Genomic DNA, 20,691 nt, shown 5'->3' with positions numbered 1-20,691 from the left:
TGTTGTGGGTCTTGGAACGTCACTGGAGGTTTGTTGAACATGGATGTCAACGAGGGACAGCATGGGCCACTTCTGTTGGCTGGTCATTGTTGCGACAGCACTTCTTAAATGAGTCCATAACACACCTCTAGTTGCAACTGATCATATCATTGGCAAGCACTTTGAGAAATCCAGCCCCAGCACCACCCACCCCCTCCATCCATTTATTTTAGACTCCCTGCATATTGAAGAGATTTTTGGGGTGGTAATTTAACTTAGAATGATTAACAAATTATTTGCCAATAAAATCTCCTCTTCGTATAGTATCTCTCTCATTCATTCTTATATATATATATATATATATATATATATATATAAAGAAACATAGCCTCTACAGTGATATCTATTGTATATAAAGAGAAACAATCTGCAAGATCACACTTTTTTGTGGTTATTGTTCTACAGCTTGGATCTGGATCCAGAGGGTCGCAGGGGAAAGACAAGCCTAGTCGTCATCATCATCATCATCATCATCCTCCCCTTCGTCCTCAGCATCCCTCTTCCTCTTCTCCCCTTTGACTCCTGCCTTCTCCTCTGCACAGGACACAAGCCAATCAAAATGTCAGAATTTGTCTGATTTTTAAAAAGGTGGCGAAAATCACTTCTAATCAGGACCAAGTAAAAATAACGGCAATCAAATCCAATTGGCATTTCCTTTAATTCAGAATTCGACATCCTTATAATGAAATCGTATCCACAGGCAATGTGGGAGTTGATACAAGACCCACTGCATGTTCCGCCCACCTACCAGTCTCAAAAACACCAGAGAGGGAAAACAAACACAGTACCACCAGTATACATCTGTCACGTAACAAAGGCCACTCTGTAGACTGAATTACCATTAGCGAAACACTGTAAGAGAGGCTAAGGAGTCCATTTTGGTTTCATGTTAATGCAGTTCTCTTACATCAAAGTCTACTTTCAAAGGATCCCCAAGACCTCAGATCTACTGCATATGTATGATATAGCGGCTAAGTATTTTCCCTGGCATGTTATAGAGGGAGAGGGCTGATTTATACTCCTTGCACACACATGCGAGTGTGTTGCTTACTGATGTCATCTCACAGTAGGCACAGCTTTCGACTCAGAGTGCAGAAGGAGTAGTTCACGTATACACGTGGGGACTTTAGCTGCATTCACAAGGTAACAACTAAATGGCCTGAACCATCTCTGGATTACATGTACACAACCTGCGATACATTTACATTTTAGTCATTTAGCAGACGCTCTTATCCAGAGTGAGTGCATACATTTTCATACTGGCCCCCCGTGGGAATCGAACCCACAACCCTGGCGTTGCAAGCGCCATGCTCTACCAACTGAGCTTACAGATACCTGTAAAGTCGAAAGGATTTATCTGCCTACGGTGTAGGGAGGTATTCTAACCTTGTTTTAAGTGTAGAAGGAAGACCTAGCTTGGCTCCAAAGGTCAATGCTAGCGACTGCTCTCAATGGGGATTACACACGGATCAGTGACAAATCAATACAAGTCACACAGGGCTGAGGAATGGATCAATAGAAGTCAAACCCTCCTGAGTCAAAGAGCCTATGCCCCTTTGCTCTGAGTCACTGTCACAAATGGATTAACAGCCAGCATGGAATCAATGTTAATATATGGTTGACTACATCAATAGATTGGTGTCAGACAAACATATCTGCCACTTCCAGGCTAGAGTCCATGTACTTGGGTTTGATTACTAGTGACAGGTCAACACAACAATTCTTGTTCTCACCTTCTTCCTCCTCCTCTGCGTAGTCATCATCATCCTCTTCGTCCTGTGTGTGGAGGGGGATGGTTAAGATTATTTAATTAAGCGTTGACTCACGTGTTCAGAAATAAAACATTATGACGTTCCGATAAAACATGACCAATATTCCAGTTGTCTCACCTGGATCTTTTCCTTCATCAGGTAGGAGAGCCCAACCTCTCCTCCTTCCGAGCCCTCCTCATCCTCATCTTCATCCTCATAGTCCCCTGTGGGTCCGGCTCCGTCCTCCCCCTCATCATCATCTATGAATGAAGAAGTACTTTGTTCAAGAAAGTTCCGCTGAAATATCACTAACAGCACCATGTTGTTGTGTTGTGGTAGCCATGCTCACCATCGTCGTCTGCCTCCGAGTCAGGGGCCTCGTTGTCCTCCTGGTCGAAGCCGTCCAGGTAGGTGACCTGAGGCAGCAGCTCGAAGATGCTCTCCCGGTACTCCTCCAGTGTGGTGATCTCACAGTTAAACAGGTCCAGGCTCTTCAGGTTCTTCAGATTTTGCTATGGTTTTAGAAAGCAGAGGTTAGAGCACAACTCTTATCAGACAACCCTTAACAAATTCTCTCCAAGTCAAGGGTGGCATGCACAGCCACATACACTGCTCAAAAAAATAAAGGGAACACTTAAACAACACAATGTAACTCCAAGTCAATCACACTTCTGTGAAATCAAACTGTCCACTTAGGAAGCAACACTGATTGACAATACATTTCACATGCTGTTGTGCAAATGGAATAGACAACAGGTGGAAATTATAGGCAATTAGCAAGACACCCCCAATAAAGGACTGGTTTTGCAGGTGGTGACCACAGACCACTTCTCAGTTCCTATGCTTCCTGGCTGATGTTTTGGTCACTTTTGAATGCTGGCGGTGCTTTCACTCTAGTGGTAGCATGAGACGGAGTCTACAACCCACACAAGTGGCTCAGGTAGTGCAGCTCATCAAGGATGGCACATCAATGCGAGCTGTGGCAAGAAGGTTTGCTGTGTCTGTCAGCGTAGTGTCCAGAGCATGGAGGCGCTACCAGGAGACAGGCCAGTACATCAGGAGACGTGGAGGAGGCCATAGGAGGGCAACAACCAAGCAGCAGGACTGCTACCACCGCCTTTGTGCAAGGAGGAGCAGGAGGAGCAGGAGGAGCACTGCCAGAGCCCTGCAAAATGACCTCCAGCAGGCCACAAATGTGCATGTGTCTGCTCAAACGGTCAGAAACAGACTCCATGAGGGTGGTATGAGGGCCCGACGTCCACAGGTGGGGGTTGTGCTTACAGCCCAACACCGTGCAGGACGTTTGGCATTTGCCAGAGAACACCAAGATTGGCAAATTCGCCACTGGCGCCCTGTGCTCTTCACAGATGAAAGCAGGTTCACACTGAGCACGTGACAGACGTGACAGAGTCTGGAGACGCTGTGGAGAACGTTCTGCTGCCTGCAACATCCTCCAGCATGACCGGTTTGGTGGTGGGTCAGTCATGGTGTGGGGTGGCATTTCTTTGGGGGGCCGCACAGCCCTCCATGTGCTCGCCAGAGGTAGCCTGACTGCCATTAGGTACCGAGAAGAGATCCTCAGACCCCTTGTGAGACCATATGCTGGTGCGGTTGGCCCTGGGTTCCTCCTAATGCAAGACAATGCTAGACCTCATGTGGCTGGAGTGTGTCAGCAGTTCCTGCAAGAGGAAGGCATTGATGCTATGGACCGCCCGTTCCCCAGACCTGAATCCAATTGAGCACATCTGGGACATCATGTCTCGCTCCATCCACCAACACCACGTTGCACCACAGACTGTCCAGGAGTTGGCGGATGCTTTAGTCCAGGTCTGGGAGGAGATCCCTCAGGAGACCATCCGCCACCTCATCAGGAGCATGCCCAGGCGTTGTAGGGAGGTCATACAGGCACGTGGAGGCCACACACACTACTGAGCCTCATTTTGACTTGTTTTAAGGACATTACATCAAAGTTGGATCAGCCTGTAGTGTGGTTTTCCACTTTAAATTTGAGGGTGACTCCAAATCCAGACCTCCATGGGTTGATAAATTTGATTTCCATTGATAATTTGTGTGTGATTTTGTTGTCAGCACATCCAACTATGTAAAGAAAAAAGTATTTAATAAGATTATTTCATTCATTCATATCTAGGATGTGTTATTTTAGTGTTCCCTTTATCTTTTTGAGCAGTGTATATCCTTGTGAATGTACCGATTTTGTCCTGGGGCGGCGAAAAAATGGTGCAATTTTATAACACATTTCCTGCAATTCTACCAATTTTGCCATATTTTTTGCACAAAATCAAATGGGGGCTGCCTGGATGTCAGGGGCACTAGTAATACACGGGTTGACTCATAACCCGCAGTCCATGCAGTCATATCCGTGGGGAGGACGGCTTTAGGGTCATTAAATATTGTGTGGATGAAGGGCGGGTGGATGGCAGGCTGGTTGAATAAAGAGAAAACAATACCGGAAATTCATAATTGTAACATAAATTTTTCATGATAGTATGAGGGCCAGATTGGGAATTTAGCCACCGGGGTTAACGCCCCTACTCTTACGATAAGTGCCATGGGATCTTTAGTGACCATCATTCTTGTGCAATTTCCACAGAGTATACAAAAGATTAAGAACACCTGCTCTTTCCATGACAGACTGACCAGGTGAAAGCTATAATTCCTTATTGATGTCACTTGTTAAAATCCACTTCAAATCAGTGTAGATGAAGGGGAGGAGACAGGTTAAAGGACTTTTAAGCCTTGAGACTATCGAGACATGGATTGTGTATGTGTGCCATTCAGAGAGTGAATGGGCAAGGCAAAAGATTTAAGTGCCTCTGAACGGGGTATGGTAGTAGGTGCCAGGCGCACCGGTTTGTGTCCAGAACTGCAGCGCTGCTGGGATTTTCACACTCAACAGTTTCCCGTGTGTATCAAGAATTGTTCACCACCCAAAGGACATCCAGCCAACTTGACACAACTTTGGGAAGCATTGGAGTCAACATGGGCCAGCATCCCTGTGGAACGCTTTCGACACCTTGTAGAGTACATGAATTGAGGCTGTTCTGAGGGCAAGGGGGGGGGGGGGATTTGGTGAAGTGGTAAAAGTGGATGATAGAAGTGCTGGCTATGTTATGTGTGATGATTGTGAGGTGCTATACAAATTCTATAGTCACAAGACAGGGACTTCAAATAGGCCTATAACATGTCAAGGGAACTGTAGCCTACAGTTCAGATGGGTTAAATGGAAACTGAAATCTGGACACTGTCTGTAGGTCTATAACCGCTCACATAGCCTTAATAAGTAACTCCTGAAGAATTATGCATTTCTTGCAGTAAAATGATACAAAAGGCACCTAAAGGACTCTCAGACCATGAGAAACAAGATTCTCTGGTCTGATGAAACCAAGATTGAACTCTTTGGCCTGAATGCCTAGCATCACGTCTGCAGGAAACCTGGCACCATCTCTACGGTGAAGCATGGTGGTGGCAGACTCATGCTGTGGGGATGTTTTTCAGCGGCTAGTCAGGATCGAGGGAAAGATGAACAGAGCACAGAGAGATCCTTGATGAAAACCTGCTCCAGAGTGCTCAGGACCTCAGACTAGGGCGAAGGTTCACCTTCCAACAGGACAACAACCCTATGCACACAGCCAAGACAGCGCAGGAGTGGCTTCGGGACAAGTCTCAATGTCCTTGAGTGGCCCAGCCAGAGGCCAGACTTGAACCCGATCGAACATCTCTGGAGAGACCTGAAAATAGCTGCGTAACGATGCTCCCCATTCAACCTGACAGAGCTTGAGAGGATCTGCAGAGAATAATGGGAGAAACTCCCCAAATACAGGTGTGCCAAGCTTGTAGCGTCATACCCAAGAAGACTTGAGGCTGTAATCGCTGGCAAAGGTGCGTCAACAAAGTACTGAGTAAAGGGTCTGAATACTTACGTAAATTGTTTATTTAAGTTTTTATTTTTAATACATTTGCAAAAAAATTCTACAAACCTGTTTTTGCTTTGTCATTATGGGGTATTGTGTGTAGATTGATGAAGGAAGAAAACTACTTAATCAATTTTAGAATAAGGCTGTAATGTAATGAGGCTGTAATGTAATGGGGCGGCAGGTAGCTTAGTGGTTAAGAGCGTTGTGCCAGTAACCGAAAGGTCGCTGGTTCTAATCCCGAGCTGACTAGGTGAAAAATCTGCCGATGTGCCCTTGAGCAAGGCACTTAACCCTAATTGCTCCTGTAATTCGCTCTGGATAAGAGCGTCTGCTAAATGACTAAAATGTAAAACGTGGAAAAAGTAAAGGGGTCTGAATACTTTTCCGAATGCACTGTATCTAATTATAGAAAAGTTGAATAAAAATAGCCTACCAAAATGTTGGAAATTATAAATAGAAACATATCTAAATCAGGCAACAACAAAAACTGCACCCACTGTAAAAAAAAAAAAAAATGTTCTGCCGTCTTTGACAGTAGCCTACAGCGCTTTTTCTATATTAACGGGTTAGGTTCGGGTGCAGGCCATAGATTTTCACTTTATCACATATAGGTCGGGCGGTTGCGGATGGGTTATTAGCAATTGCGGGTGAACAAACAGCTGACCCGCGCACCACTATCGGGCACGTGTCGTGCATGCCCGGTCGGTATTCGGCCATGATTACTACAAGTTTAGATAGCTGGCTAGAATATCTTACAATCTAAAAATTGTTAGCTGACATGGCTAATTGGGTGACTGATAAAAATAGCTGATGCACAACCAAATTTCAAAAACTGCACCTTGTGTATTCTACCTCTCAACAGTAAGTTGAGACCCTGACTGAGTTCTAAAAGTAGCCTTAACAACCGGCCCTGAGTAGCCTTAACGACTCTACTAACCAGGGCTTCAACGTTGTTCAGCTCCTTGATCTTGTTGCCACTCAGGTTTAGATAAGTCAGGTTGGGGCACTTCTCTGAAAGTGTCTCCAAATGACCTGAGATGTTGTTGTCGCTCAGCTCCAACTGAGGAAAGAACACAAATAATTTCTAAATGATTCATCAGCAAATTATGGAATTTAAAAAAATGTAATCCATATCAAAATACTGGTCATTGGGAGTAAAGCCAGAGTGGTTTATAATTCTGCTAACTAAATTATTTTGATTGAGATAATCGATTGCTCAAAAGGATCCGGCTTCCCTATTCACCTTGCGCAGTTTGGGCAGCGAGGGTAGTTTGGCCAGGGAGGTGAGTCCAACGTTGACCATGCTGAGGAATTCCAGCTCCTTGAAGTCATCTGTCAGGCCCTCTACTTCACCATCACTGGTGCGGCAATTATCCACCACCAGTTCTTCCACCTGTAATAATAGTCATCAATATCAATTGGACACTTGAAAATGAGGTGGGGAATCAAGAGATTTCATCCTCCAAATTAAATACATAGCTAGTTTGTTGCATTTTTAATGACACGGGGAAAAATGCATTTGTTTGGGTTAATTCACCAGGTAATTTTGTAATCTTATTACATGTTGATTGGAAAAGCTGACCCTTGACCTAAAGTCCGCTGTTACCTGTGAGAGCGCACACCTTTTCAATTATTTTCTGCTTGAATGTTTTGTAGTGTGGACACAAGACGGAGGACCTGTGTCTGAAAAACACCAAGGCTGGAGTAGCTAACTAGCTACAAGGCTTCAACAGAGGGAACAATATAAAATGTGCAAACCAATGTGTATAAACCCTGGGTGACTGACAGTGGGTGCTGTATTGAAGCCGACAAAGCCATCTTGGCACTCCTCCATTGTAGAAAAGATTTGAAGCTATAAATATGCATTTATTGATGTCTACATTCATTTGATACATCTATTCTATTAGACACCTTAATGCATACTTAATTATATTATGTGAGCTAAACATAAAAAATTATGAAAAGATATACACTGAACAAAAACATAAATGCAACAGTTTAAGATTTTACTGAGTTACAGTTCATAAGGAAATCAGTCAATTTAAATAAATAAATTAGGCTCTAATCTATGGATTTCACATGATTGGGAATACAGATACGCAGATCAGAAAACCAGTCAGTATCTGGTGTGACCACCATTTGAATCATGCCTACGCGACACATCTCCTTCGCATAGAGTTGATCAGACTGTTGATTGTGGCCTGTAGAATGTTGTCCCACATCAAAGGCTGTGTGAAGTTGCTGGATATTGGCGGGAACTGGAACATGCTGTCGTACACGTCAATCCAGAGCATCCCAAACATGTTCAATGGGTGACATGTCTGGTGAGTATGCAGGCCATGGAAGAACTGGGACATTTTCAGCTTCCAGGAATTGTGTACAGATCCTTGCAACATGGGGCCATGCATTATCATGCTGAAACATGAGGTGATGGCGGCGGATGAATGGCACGGCATTGGGCCTCAGGATCTCGTCACGGTATCTCTGTGCATTAAAATTGCCATTGATAAATTGCAATTGTGTTAGTTGTCCATAGCTTATGCCAGCCCATACCATAACCCAGTCCTTCTCAAATAGTGGGGCGCGCCCCCCTGGGGGGGCTCGGAGCAATGCCGGGGGGGCGCGTGTGACCCCGGGGAACATGCTTTTCTTTGCCGCAGGGAGTAGGGTTTTTTTGCACCGAACAAGAGCACACAGCACAGAGCAGGAGATATGAAGTGCAGATAACAAACCCTTAGGAGACACCATGGAAAAATATTCAACAGGGATGAAAAGAAAGGCGGAGAGAGACGGAGATACTAAGACAAACGTAAGTCTCCCGAAAGCTAAGACGAGGAAATATGATGAAGCGTATGTAGCGCTTGGCTTCACTGTGACTACGGTGGGAGACGAGGAAAGACCGGTATGTTTACTGTGTCTAAAAATGTTGGCAGCGGAAAGCATGAAGCCAAATAAATTAAGGCGTCACTTAAAGACATTACACCCCAATCACGCTGATAAGCCGCTTGAGTTTTCAGCGAAAACGTGCCGAAAATTGCAAACAATCGTCCCGCTTTGTGAATGCTACTTCAGTAAACCAGCGAGCACTGTTAGCATCATATCCCTCTGTCCAACGACACTGTCGCCAGACGTATAAATGACATTGCTAACAATCTTAAAGAACAGCTGGTAGATAAACTCAAAGACAAACGTTTTGCCTTACAGTTCGATGAAGCAACTGACAGCAACAAAGACTGTTTGTTTATCGCTTATGTACGTTTTGACATGACAAACTCCCTGTGTGAGGATCTACTTTTTCGTAAATATGTCAGAGACAGAGCCACAGCTGAAGAGCTATTCAAAATGCTGGACTGCTTCCTGACTGAGAATGGGCTAAAGTGGGAGAACTGCATTGGTGTTTGCAGTGATGGTGCAAAGACCATGGCATGGATGAGAAAAGGACTTCGGGCACTCATCAAGAAGGCCTCACTTAATGCTGAGTGGACACACTGTGTTATATACAGAGAAGCACTGGCATCAAGGCACCTTTTCTCTGAATTAAGTGAGGTTATGACTGACATTGTAGGTGTAGTCAATTTTATAAAGACCAGACCACTAAAAACAAGAGTCTTCTCTGCTATCTGTGAGGAGATGAGAGCTGAACATCAAGCTGTGCTGTTTCACAGTGAAGCAAGGTGGCTGTCATGAGGAAAAGTCTTGTCCCGAGTTTTTGAGCTCAGAGAGCAGATAAGAATGTTTTCGGAGCAGGAGCACAAGTATGACCTCGCAGAAAAATTTTGTGATGAGAACTTCCTGGCAAAACTGGCCTACCTGAGTGACATATTTGGAAAGCTAAATGAACTAAATCTACAGCTTCAAGGGAAAGATAAACACCTCCCTCAGGTCACAGACAAGATCAGCTCTTTCACTCGAAAGCTTGCAATGTGGGGCGGGCGACTTGATGAAGGAAATACTGATTCATTCGAGAACCTGCATGAATTTGTTGACACTACTGACTATGATGCCACCTCAGTGATTCCATATATTAAGGAGCATATTTCATCACTGATGGGATTCTTTAAAAAGTACTTCCCTGAAAACAGTTCCCAATATGACTGGGTGAGAGATCCTTTCAATGCACCAGCTCCAACTGGTTTCAGCTCTGCAGAGGAGGACCAGTTCATTGATATGACGTCTGACTCCACATTGAGACTGAGGTTCACATCACAGACACTGAGTGAATTCTGGCTGAGTGTAGAGAGGCAGTATCCACTCATAGGGCAGAGGGCCATGGGCATTCTTCTTCCTTTTGCAACATCTTATCTTTGTGAGACTGGCTTCTCTGCTGTTGCTGCACTGAAGACCAAGTACAGGTCCCAGCTAAACATTGAGCAGGAGCTGAGAATTGCAGTATCATGCTTCAAACCCCGCTTCGAAAAGCTGTGCACTGCAAAACGTGCTCATTGTAGCCATTAATCCTGACCTCCTCATTTTGATTTAAAAAATAATAATAAATCAGCACAAATTGTTTTATTCATTTTTGTTTTATAGGTCAAAGTGTTTCATATATTGTGCTCCTGAGTTAATGTTGCTGATCAATTTGAATGTATTATTATTTATTGATTATATTACATTTTATTTTTCAGTATCAAATGGTCAAAAAAATGTTTACAGTTTAAATAAGGTTTGAATTTTTTTTTAAATTTCAGGCAAATTTATGCACTTTTAGTATTTTCTGTTACAGACTAAAAAACAATGTTAATAAAGTTATTCTTTGTTGTAAGTTGATCTATATTTTTCTTTTCTTTTTTTCTTTAATGTTAATAAGGATACCAAATCAAATCAAATCAAATTTTATTGGTCACATGCGCCGAATACAACAGGTGCAGACATTACAGTGAAATGCTTACTTACAGCCCTTAACCAACAGTGCATTTATTTTAAACAAAAAAAGTAAGAATAAAACAACAACAAAAAAGTGTTGAGAAAAAAAGAGCAGAAGTAAAATAAAGTGACAGTAGGGAGGCTATATATACAGTAAAATAAAGTGACAGTAGGGAGGCTATATATACAGGGGGGTACCGTTGCATAGTCAATGTGCGGGGGCACCGGCTAGTTGAGGTAGTTGAGGTAATATGTACATGTGGGTAGAGTTAAAGTGACTATGCATAAATACTTAACAGAGTAGCAGCAGCGTAAAAAGGATGGGGTGGGGGGGCAGTGCAAATAGTCCGGGTAGCCATGATTAGCTGTTCAGGAGTCTTATGGCTTGGGGGTAGAAGCTGTTGAGAAGTCTTTTGGACCTAGACTTGGCACTCCGGTACCGCTTGCCGTGCGGTAGCAGAGAGAACAGTCTATGACTAGGGTGGCTGGAGTCTTTGACAATTTTGAGGGCCTTCCTCTGACACCGCCTGGTATAGAGGTCCTGGATGGCAGGGAGCTTTGCCCCAGTGATGTACTGGGCCGTACGCACTACCCTCTGTAGTGCCTTGCGGTCAGAGGCCAAGCAGTTGCCATACCAGGCGGTGATGCAACCAGTCAGGATGCTCTCGATGGTGCAGCTGTAGAATTTCTTGAGGATCTGAGGACCCATGCCAAATCTTTTTAGTCTCCTGAGGGGGAATAGGCTTTGTCGTGCCCTCTTCACGACTGTCTTGGTGTGTTTGGACCATGATAGTTCGTTGGTGATGTGGACACCAAGGAACTTGAAGCTCTCAACCTGTTCCACTACAGCCCCGTCGATGAGAATGGGGGCGTGCTCAGTCCTCTTTTTTTTCCTGTAGTCCACAATCATCTCCTTTGTCTTGGTCACGTTGAGGGAGAGGTTGTTGTCCTGGCACCACACGGCCAGATCTCTGACCTCCTCCCTATAGGCTGTCTCATCGTTGTCGGTGATCAGGCCTACCACTGTTGTGTCGTCGGCAAACTTAATGATGGTGTTGGAGTCGTGCCTGGCCATGCAGTCATGGGTGAACAGAGAGTACAGGAGGGGACTGAGCACGCACCCCTGAGGGGCCCCCGTGTTGAGGATCAGTGTGGCAGATGTGTTGTTACCTACCCTTACCACCTGGGGGCGGCCCGTCAGGAAGTCCAGGATCCAGTTGCAGAGGGAGGTGTTTAGTCCCAGGATCCTTAGCTTAGTGATGAGCTTAGAGGGCACTATGGTGTTGAATGCTGAGCTGTAGTCAATGAATAGCATTCTCACGTAGGTGTTCCTCTTGTCCAGGTGGGAAAGGGCAGTGTGGAGTGCGATAGAGATTGCATCATCTGTGGATCTGTTGGGGCGGTATGCAAATTGGAGTGGGTCTAGGGTTTCTGGGATTATGCTGTTGATGTGAGCCATGACCAGTCTTTCAAAGCACTTCATGGCTACAGACGTCAGTGCTACGGGTCGGTAGTCATTTAGGCAGGTTATCTTAGAGTTCTTGGGCACGGGGACTATGGTGGTCTGCTTGAAACATGTTGGTATTACAGACTCAGTCAGGGACATGTTGAAAATGTCAGTGAAGACACTTGCCAGTTGGTCAGCACATGCTCGGAGTACACGTCCTGGTAATCCGTCTGGCCCTGCGGCCTTGTGAATGTTGACCTGCTTAAAAGTCTTACTCACATCGGCTACGGAGAGCGTGATCACATAGTCGTCCGGAACAGCTGGTGCTCTCATGCATGCTTCAGTGTTGCTTGCCTCGAAGCGAGCATAGAAGTGGTTTAGCTCGTCTGGTAGGCTTGTGTCACTGGGCAGCTCGCGGCTGTGCTTCCCTTTGTAGTCTGTAATAGTTTTCAAGCCCTGCCACATCCGACGAGCGTCAGAGCCAGTGTAGTATGATTCAATCTTAGACCTGTATTGACTCTTTGCCTGTTTGATGGTTCGTCGGAGGTCATAGCGGGATTTCTTATAAGCGTCCGGGTTAGAGTCCCGTTCCTTGAAAGCGGCAGCTCTACCCTTTAGCTCAGTGCGGATGTTTCCTGTAATCCATGGCTTCTGGTTGGGGTATGTACGTACGGTCACTGTGGGGACGACATCATCGATGCACTTATTGATGAAGCCAGTGACTGATGTGGTGTACTCCTCAATGCTGTCTGAAGAATCCCGGAACATGTTCCAGTCTGTGCTAGCAAAACAGTCCTGTAGCTTAGCATCTGCGTCATCTGACCACTTTTTTATTAGCCGAATCACTGGTGCTTCCTGCTTCAGTTTTTGCTTATAAGCAGGAATCAGGAGGATAGAGTTATGGTCAGATTTGCCAAATGGAGGGCGAGGGAGAGCTTTGTATGCGTCTCTGTGTGTGGAGTAAAGGTGGTCTAGAGTTTTTTCCCCTCTGGTTGCACATTTAACATGCTGGTAGAAATGAGGTAGAACGGATTTAAGTTTCCCTGCATTAAAGTCCCCGGCTACTAGGAGCGCTGCATCTGGATGAGCGTTTTCCTGTTGATTAATGGCCTTGTACAACTCATTCAGTGCAATCTTAATGCCAGCATTGGTTTGTGGTGGTAAATAGACAGCTATGAAAAATATAGATGAAAACTCTCTTGGTAAATAGTGTGGTCTACAGCTTATCATAAGATACTCTACCTCAGGCGAGCAAAACCTTGAGACTTCCTTAGTATTTGATTTTGTGCACCAGCTGTTGTTTACAAATATACACAGACCGCCGCCCCTTGTCTTACCAGAGTCTGCCGTTCTGTCCTGCCGATGTAGCGTATAGCCTGCTAGCTGAATGTTGTCATTGTTGTCGTTCAGCCACGACTCCGTGAAACATAAGATATTACAGTTTTTAATGTCCCGTTGGTAGGATAACCGTAATCTTAAATCGTCAATTTTATTCTCAAAAGATTGAACGTTGGCTAATAGGATTGATGGGAGAGGCAGTTTACTCGTTCGCCGTCGGATCCTTACAAGGCACCCGGATCTGCGTCCACGATATCTCCGTCTCTTCCTCACGCGAATGACGGGGATCTGGGCCTTGTTGGGTGTCTGTAGAATATCCTTCGCGAACGCCTCGTTGAAGAAAAAGTCTTCGTCCAATACGAGGTGAGTAATCGCTGTCCTGATATCCAGAAGCTCTCTTTGGTTATAAGAGACGATGGCAGAAACATTATGTACAAAGTAAATTACAAATAACGCGGAAAAACACACATAATAGTACAATTGGTTAGAGGGCAGTAAAACGGCAGCCATCTTCTTCCGGCGCTGTTCAACCAGTGTTATGCAGAGGTGTACTTATAACAATTTTATAGACAAATTATACTATTTACAGTTGCGGCGGAGAGTTGGGGGGCGCGAAATGTTTACTTCTTCCTAGGGGGGGCGTAACAGAAAATAATTGAGAAGCACTGCCATAACCCAACCGCCACCATGGGGCACTCTGTTCACAACGTTGACATCAGCAAACCGCTCACCCACACGATGCCATACACGACGCTGTCTACCCTCTGCCCGGTACAGTTGAAACCGGGATTAATCCGTGAAAAGCACACTTTGTGCCAGTGGCCATCGAAAGTGAGCATTTTCCCACTGAAGTCGGTTGTGCAAACCCACAGTTTCATCAGCTGTCAGGGTGGCTGCTCTCAGACGATCCTGCAGGTGAAGAAGCCGGATGTGGAGGCCCTGGGCTGGCGTGGTTACACGTGGTCTGCGGTTGTGAAGCCAGTTGGACATACTGCCAAATTCTCTAAAATGACGTTGGAGGCAGCTTATGGTAGAGAAATGAATATTAAATTCTCTGGCAACAGCTCTGGTGGACATTCCTGCAGTCAGCATGCCAATTGCATGTGCCCTCAAAACTTGAGTAATCTGTGGCATTGTGTTGCGTGACAAAACAACACATTTTAGAGTGGCCTTTTATTGTCCCCAGCACAAGGTGCACCTGTGTAATAATCATACTGTTTAATCAGCTTCTTGATATGCCACACCTGTCTGGTGGATGGATTATCTTGGCAAATGAGAAATGCTCACTAACAAGGGATGTAAACAAATTTGTACACAATTTTAGAGAAATAAGCTTGTTGTGCATATGGAACATTTCTGGGATCTTTTATTTCAGCTCATGAAACAGGGGACCAACACTTTAGATGTTGCGTTTATATTTTTGTTAAGTATATATTTTTTTCTTAAAGTGTATATATATATAAATAATTGTTTTTTTGTATTAATGTTACTGTCCCCACTAAAACGAAAATACATGCAATGTCCTTGAAACATTTAATTGAAATACTGTAGAATTACATTCATTCCTATGGAGGACTGCTCCTACTGGGGAGTGCCAATATGGCCGACCGGTGACTTCAAAGCCTCGCAATGGCCAATACATAGCATCAACAATTCAGGGTTTATATACATTATTGGTGCTAACACATAGCAAGCCCTAGTTATCGTCTAGCAGCTCAACGTTTGTTAATGACAGGTTAGCAAACGCGCTAGCTCGCTAACAAGGTGTCTAGCTAGCTGGGTAGCAAAAAAAAAAAAAAGGATTCCACATTTCCTAGTTTTCCATTGCACAATGGTTTTTAATATCTGTACTAGCTACTATTTTTATATCAGCATGTGTGGGATATTTTGGTTTTACTGCTGATACTGTATTTTGTATTTGTTTGTTGTTGTCGTTGATGATGGAGTGTGTGGAAACTTGAAAAACCTCCAGACCTAGCCTAACCTGATCCTAGATCTGTGCTGTCTTGCAAACTCCTGCTTGTCACTCATTGTCAAGCCAAACAAGGAGTTAGCAAAACTGAATAAATATCCTAGCCAGCAGATCCGGCTTTCAGCTGCACTAGGGTCGGACAGGCTTCCTGTGTAGTTTAAGACACTTTTGGAGCCGACGCGAAATATGGCTCAGAAAATGTACCTCAATCCAGGGATGAGAAATGCGTTGTACTCCAAATTTTCCCATTATCCCAACTGTTACAGTTTAAGTAAACTGCCGTTTTTGTCCACATACTAGCTAGCAGTAGCCACAGCAGCCATTAAGGAATGGCAAATCGCGTTGAACAATAAAGGAGCTGATTGGCTGACATTGCCATCCCATAATGGCTGCTGTGGCTTCTGCTACATAGCATGAGGACGAAAATGACAGTTTTCTAGAGAAACTAAGTCGTTCAATCTTCTCGGTGTAACGGTTGGGATAATGGGACAATTCGGAGTACAACACATTTCTCATCCCTGGATTGAAGTACGTTTTCCGAGCCATATCTCGCGCCGGCTCTGCGGTGTCTTAATCTACACAGGAATCTGCTGGCTAAAATGATCCCAGACCAACTCTGGGGTTTTTACCCATGCTACTGTATAATGCGTTAGGCCTGCAGCTAGGGTTGCCAACCCTCCCACATTGTGGGATATTTCGGTTTTACTGCTGATACTGTATCAGGTAGAAAAACCGCAGGTAGCCTAGCAGTTAGAGCGTTGGGCTAGTAACCAAACAGTTGCTGGTTTGAATCCCCGAGCCGACTAGGTGAAAAATCTGTCGATGTGCCCTTGAGCAAGGCACTTAACCCTAATTGCTCCTGTAAGTCGCTCTGGATAACACAGTCTGCAAAATTACTAAAATGTTTTTTATTTTTATTAATTGGCAGGGAGACTCAGTCCCGGAATGTAATTGGTAAGAAAAAGTAATTGGTAAAGATTTTGTAATGTGAATGTAGGGTAAGCCAATAATGCACACTCCTGCGTGAATGCTGTAGGCAGGATAACTGACAGCCAGAAGGGCTACTAGACTGACAGACAGCTTGTCTCTCATCCTTGTTCAGCTAGCTAGCTACTTTTCATTGTCGCTAGAAGTCGTGATCACTGTGACATTGACAGGCATGAAACATCAAGTGCCACAGTCTCTTCAGTGAAAAATAAATATTTTGTTTTAAGATAATTCCAAAATGTGTATTCGTAAGATAAGTCCCTGATTTTTTGTGTACTATTTCATCCAATTGTGTACTACGTTGTCCATTTCGTATGATACGTTACATCCTGCAAAATTGTTTATGTGTGTGCAATTCGTATGATATGTTATGAATCCAATTTGTACAAGATGTTACAAATTTGTTGTGCTTAAGATCCCGGACTGCATCTTTTAGAGACTGATAACAAGAAAATCTTGTTATTGCAGTCGAGATAGGACAAGTATATCTTGGCATTTTACACCATCTCAGATATGCTATCCCAGACTGTGCTAACAAGAAGATACTCTCTTGCGGAAGGACCAAGTCCTCCAGCGTCATAGTTAATCATCTTCCAAAAATGCAGACTCTCGCCTCACTTCTACTTAGGCCTACTTCTTGTTCTGAGGGAGAGGAACAATGCAACTATGTGGGACGCTTTTACTGCAGAGGAGCGGGAGTGTGGTCACCTTTGTTATTAATAGCCTATTTCCTACACCACCTGATGGGCACCTTTCACGACTGTCAAAGCTGGAATTCAACGAGGCAAATTGCACACAGCAACACCCTCTCATGGAAGCCCTCCGCTCCTAACTGAAACAAAAACAAGGTGACCAGTTGTCCAGTTGTACGGAAAATAGGATTGATTGCAAGATTGTGTAGTTCTCTTACTTTACAGTTGCTCTGTTATTGGCCCTGTGTTATTGTGCATTGTGTAATCCAGGGGTTCATTAACTCTTACTTGGGGCCCCCCTTCCAGCATTGGGGAACATCTATTTCTATGGGCACAAGCACTGTTCATGACAACTGCTCACACCCCTAGTTGCTGGAGAGAATTTTGCAGGTTTAAAGCTTATTTCCTAAAATTCTATTCAAAATTCTATTCTATTCAAAAAAAGATTACAATAATGAGATGTATCCACCAATCCAAAGAAAGGACAGCCCGCCATGGACAACGACCATCATTGTTAGGGCGGCGAGACGTATCTTTTCAGTATATCCATAATCTTTGCTATGGTGTGTGCTGCTTGCGACTAGCGACCTCTTGTGGCAAATATCAAAATTACACCCTTCTCATTGACTTCAGTACCAAATACAAAATAATACAATAGTGACTAATAACAGATTATTGATAATAACATGTTACAACTACAAGTCATCTTGGCTTTTGATTCAGTTTGTAGCTTGCTAGCCTTCAGGGCCGAGGGTCACATTTTTACAGTCCTCTATTGCCTCAAATTTGCAGCAGTATCATTGTGATTTATATTCTGATTCAAATTAAGTAATGATACAAACGAAAAATACAAACAACCTCTGTAAAGCCTTTCTTATATTTCTTTAAAGTTTTACACGTGGAAGACAGGGTCTTCCACTGAAAATGCATTCTCAAAAGCATGTTTGCTTCAGCACCCTCTTATGGTGCAAAGCTCTGCTGCTACAAGGCCTTGAGATTATGTGTAATCAACATTCTTTTTTTCTCCCACACCCAAGCGTAGTTGTGGTAGTCTATAAATTTTTTCTATACTTGGCAGCACAGGGGCCTTGGAGAGTGATGGTTATGAGGAATGGCTAAGTAAGTTGAAGTGTTACATTTAATATTGGCATCAGGGAAATTGACTCCAGTTGACTTACACTTGTATAGCCTACATGTGAGCTGTATTCAAGAAACCTTGAATAATTCCAAGCATGATGCTACCCTTTTTGTCTATAGGCACTCCTCAGGGTAGTCATTCTGGTGTTGCACAAAATAGCACTGCACTTGTACCAAGCAGGGTTGTGGTCACTTCAGTAAGTACACTGAAATTCCAATTCCCTTCAATGCTTTTCAATGTGGAACATTTGGAATTGGAATTTGGTTTACTTTCTGAATTGACTGGAATTTAAATGAATTGACCCCAACCCTTGTCCCAAGTTATATATGGCAAAGTGTTTTAACAATGTTATTTCTTATCAACAAAATGTGTATTCAATGTGTATATAATCGTACCACTAATATATAAATAATACGCTCCTCAAAACCAGAGATGGCATTGTCACAGTCTTAGACTGGTTTTATCTTCACTTAATACCTATCGATTGTGAACGAACAGTTCTGTGCGCATCATCTCGATATTGTCGTCGAGTGAGAAACATCAGTTGAGATGTAGCCTACATCCTATACAGAAGCACCTACACAATAGACTTCACTGCCGAATGCACAGCTGAGTTATGTAACTATAGAAATGGTAAGAGAAATAGATTTGCCGAATGAAGGCTAGAGTCAGTGGCATGAATGAATGGGTTTTGTCAATCCTCAGACAAGCGCCATCTCTGAGGGTTGGGGGGTTTAATGTAGCCTAATCTACTAAATAGGGGAGTAGGTCTGAGCCCCGCACACCATCTGCTATATTACTTAAATTCGTAAAACGCAGAGCAGGACCAAAAACTCTGCTACCCTTTAATGTGTATATCTACACATACACATTTTACAAAGACGTCATCCTTAATCATACATATGAAAATGCCTGTTGTTACATAATCACTATATCATGGAGGCGAAAGACAACTTGCTTTCAGATGAGAGTACAGTAGACTATTTAAATGGCCGGCTGGGTGAGTCGTACAGTCTATAGGAAATTCATTTGGAAGTAGACTTTCTACATTTTGATTTAGGCCTACTATATAATACGCATAATTTATTCATTTGCGTGTGTCTAAATCGCGTTAAACCGGTTATCGCCGTCAAAATGGGCTCGTGTATAGCTGCAACAAAATGACTTCCACTCCCCGCACTTCAGAAACAGGGCTCAAAAGCCTGCACTGTACAAAAAAAAAATGCTACACTGACGCCACCGTAGTCAGTGCCTGCGCGTCTCGCTCCGACAACGGTCAACTCGCGTGCGTGCTGGTTTTAAATTGCGTATACATTATTGCAGGCGCTGTTAATATAAAATCGAAGTATTGATGTTTAAATCCGTGGACTTAAAAAAAAATACTATGGTAAAAGAAATGGGTATTAGCTAAACCCATTCGATTAGTAAAATGTCCGCTCAGAGAAACCAACCAGCTCCTTGTGCCATTTGGTTAACCTGGTAAGACCGGTCAAAATGCTCGTTACGCATGGAAAGCTTGCGTTTTTACATTCGACTTAAATAGTTATCTGCATCGGCATTCATATCGAATAACATCAGGGAACTTTCAAGACAAACCAATTAATCGCGTCTCAAAAGTTATTTCACATATCCACATCAGTCGTGAATTCTCTGTATTTGGATTAGCCTGCTATACTACAGGAGTCAACACGACGTCAGCAGAGCCTTATTGCGATGTTATTGGCTTTTCAAAATGGTATTACTCTCACAACAATAGCATAATCCGAGCGGAATGTGTTCTTCATAATTATGCCCGCTCCGCCACCTTGAACGTTCAATGGATCTCTGGCCGGGCGCAAGACAAGGAGGATGATAGCAAAGACAGTGTTGCAGATCTATAAAATACTATTAGAATCACAAAGCGATCTAAATTGCTTTGTGGATACTTGTAGTTCGTTTTTGTTCAGAAACCAACATATATTGTGATAGGACGAATAATCAGAATCCCCCAAAAACAAAACAAAAACTTGTAATCGGACTCGCATCCTCTTGTTGTCCATGTGCAGAGTGGAGCCTCGCAAGAAGTCCGCTTTTCTCTGGGTTATCGGCTCGCATAGTTATCACCTCATTTTTAAGATAACAAATGGCAAGATAACTCACCTCCGCTGGTGTCCTATTCCTCAATTCTAAACTGATCCTCTTCTTCATCTCCATTATTAGTAAAATATAAAACACTAGGTTAACGTTAAAAAATGCCAATCAAATGTTCAGAAACTCCAGTGCTTGGACCCACAGCTCAGCTTTTTGGATGGCCACAGTTCTCCTACTGATCCTCCATGATACTTCGCACCCAGCCCCCTCTATCAAATCCCGCCCTGTGGAGCTCTTGATAGGCCAGTCCTCTCTTCCCTCATTTTAATCGGATGATCGACACGCCAATCAAACAGATCATGCGATCAACATAATCCGCCGGAGGTGATTGGTTGTGATTGCGCGCGCAGTAGATTTAGATGGGTCAATGCGAACGTCAATATCTTCCTTATAAACCAC

At 43.7% G+C, this 20,691-nt stretch overlaps 1 protein-coding gene across 1 annotated transcript; it reads right to left on the bottom strand.

The window, feature by feature from the left end:
* Nucleotides 1-398: 398 nt before the first annotated feature.
* Nucleotides 399-20,466, bottom strand: LOC311109363 (acidic leucine-rich nuclear phosphoprotein 32 family member E-like). The gene is made up of 7 exons (XM_084152216.1): nt 20,302-20,466; nt 6,969-7,118; nt 6,663-6,785; nt 2,140-2,302; nt 1,929-2,050; nt 1,773-1,815; nt 399-573 (listed from the first exon to the last, which is right to left on the bottom strand). Exons 1-7 carry the CDS (start codon nt 20,353-20,355, stop codon nt 485-487), a joined length of 744 nt encoding a protein of 247 aa, XP_084008342.1. The 5' UTR covers nt 20,356-20,466; the 3' UTR covers nt 399-484.
* Nucleotides 20,467-20,691: the final 225 nt, after the last annotated feature.

Source organism: Coregonus lavaretus (genome assembly GCF_964263955.1).
Source record: "Coregonus lavaretus genome assembly, chromosome: 3".
Classification (NCBI taxonomy): Eukaryota; Metazoa; Chordata; class Actinopteri; order Salmoniformes; family Salmonidae; genus Coregonus; species Coregonus lavaretus.
This window is presented reverse-complemented; position numbering and strand designations above follow the sequence as displayed.

Bases quoted from the DNA above. Each gene is read 5' to 3' on its own strand.
- LOC311109363 (XM_084152216.1), bottom strand. From the start codon at position 20,355: ATGGAGATGAAGAAGAGGATCAGTTTAGAATTGAGGAATAGGACACCA. The intron at 7,119-20,301 runs GTGAGTTATCTT...CTATTATTACAG, and splicing joins GGAATAGGACACCAGCGGAG to GTGGAAGAACTGGTGGTGGA. The intron at 574-1,772 runs GTGAGAACAAGA...TGTCCTGTGCAG, and splicing joins CGCAGAGGAGGAGGAAGAAG to AGGAGAAGGCAGGAGTCAAA.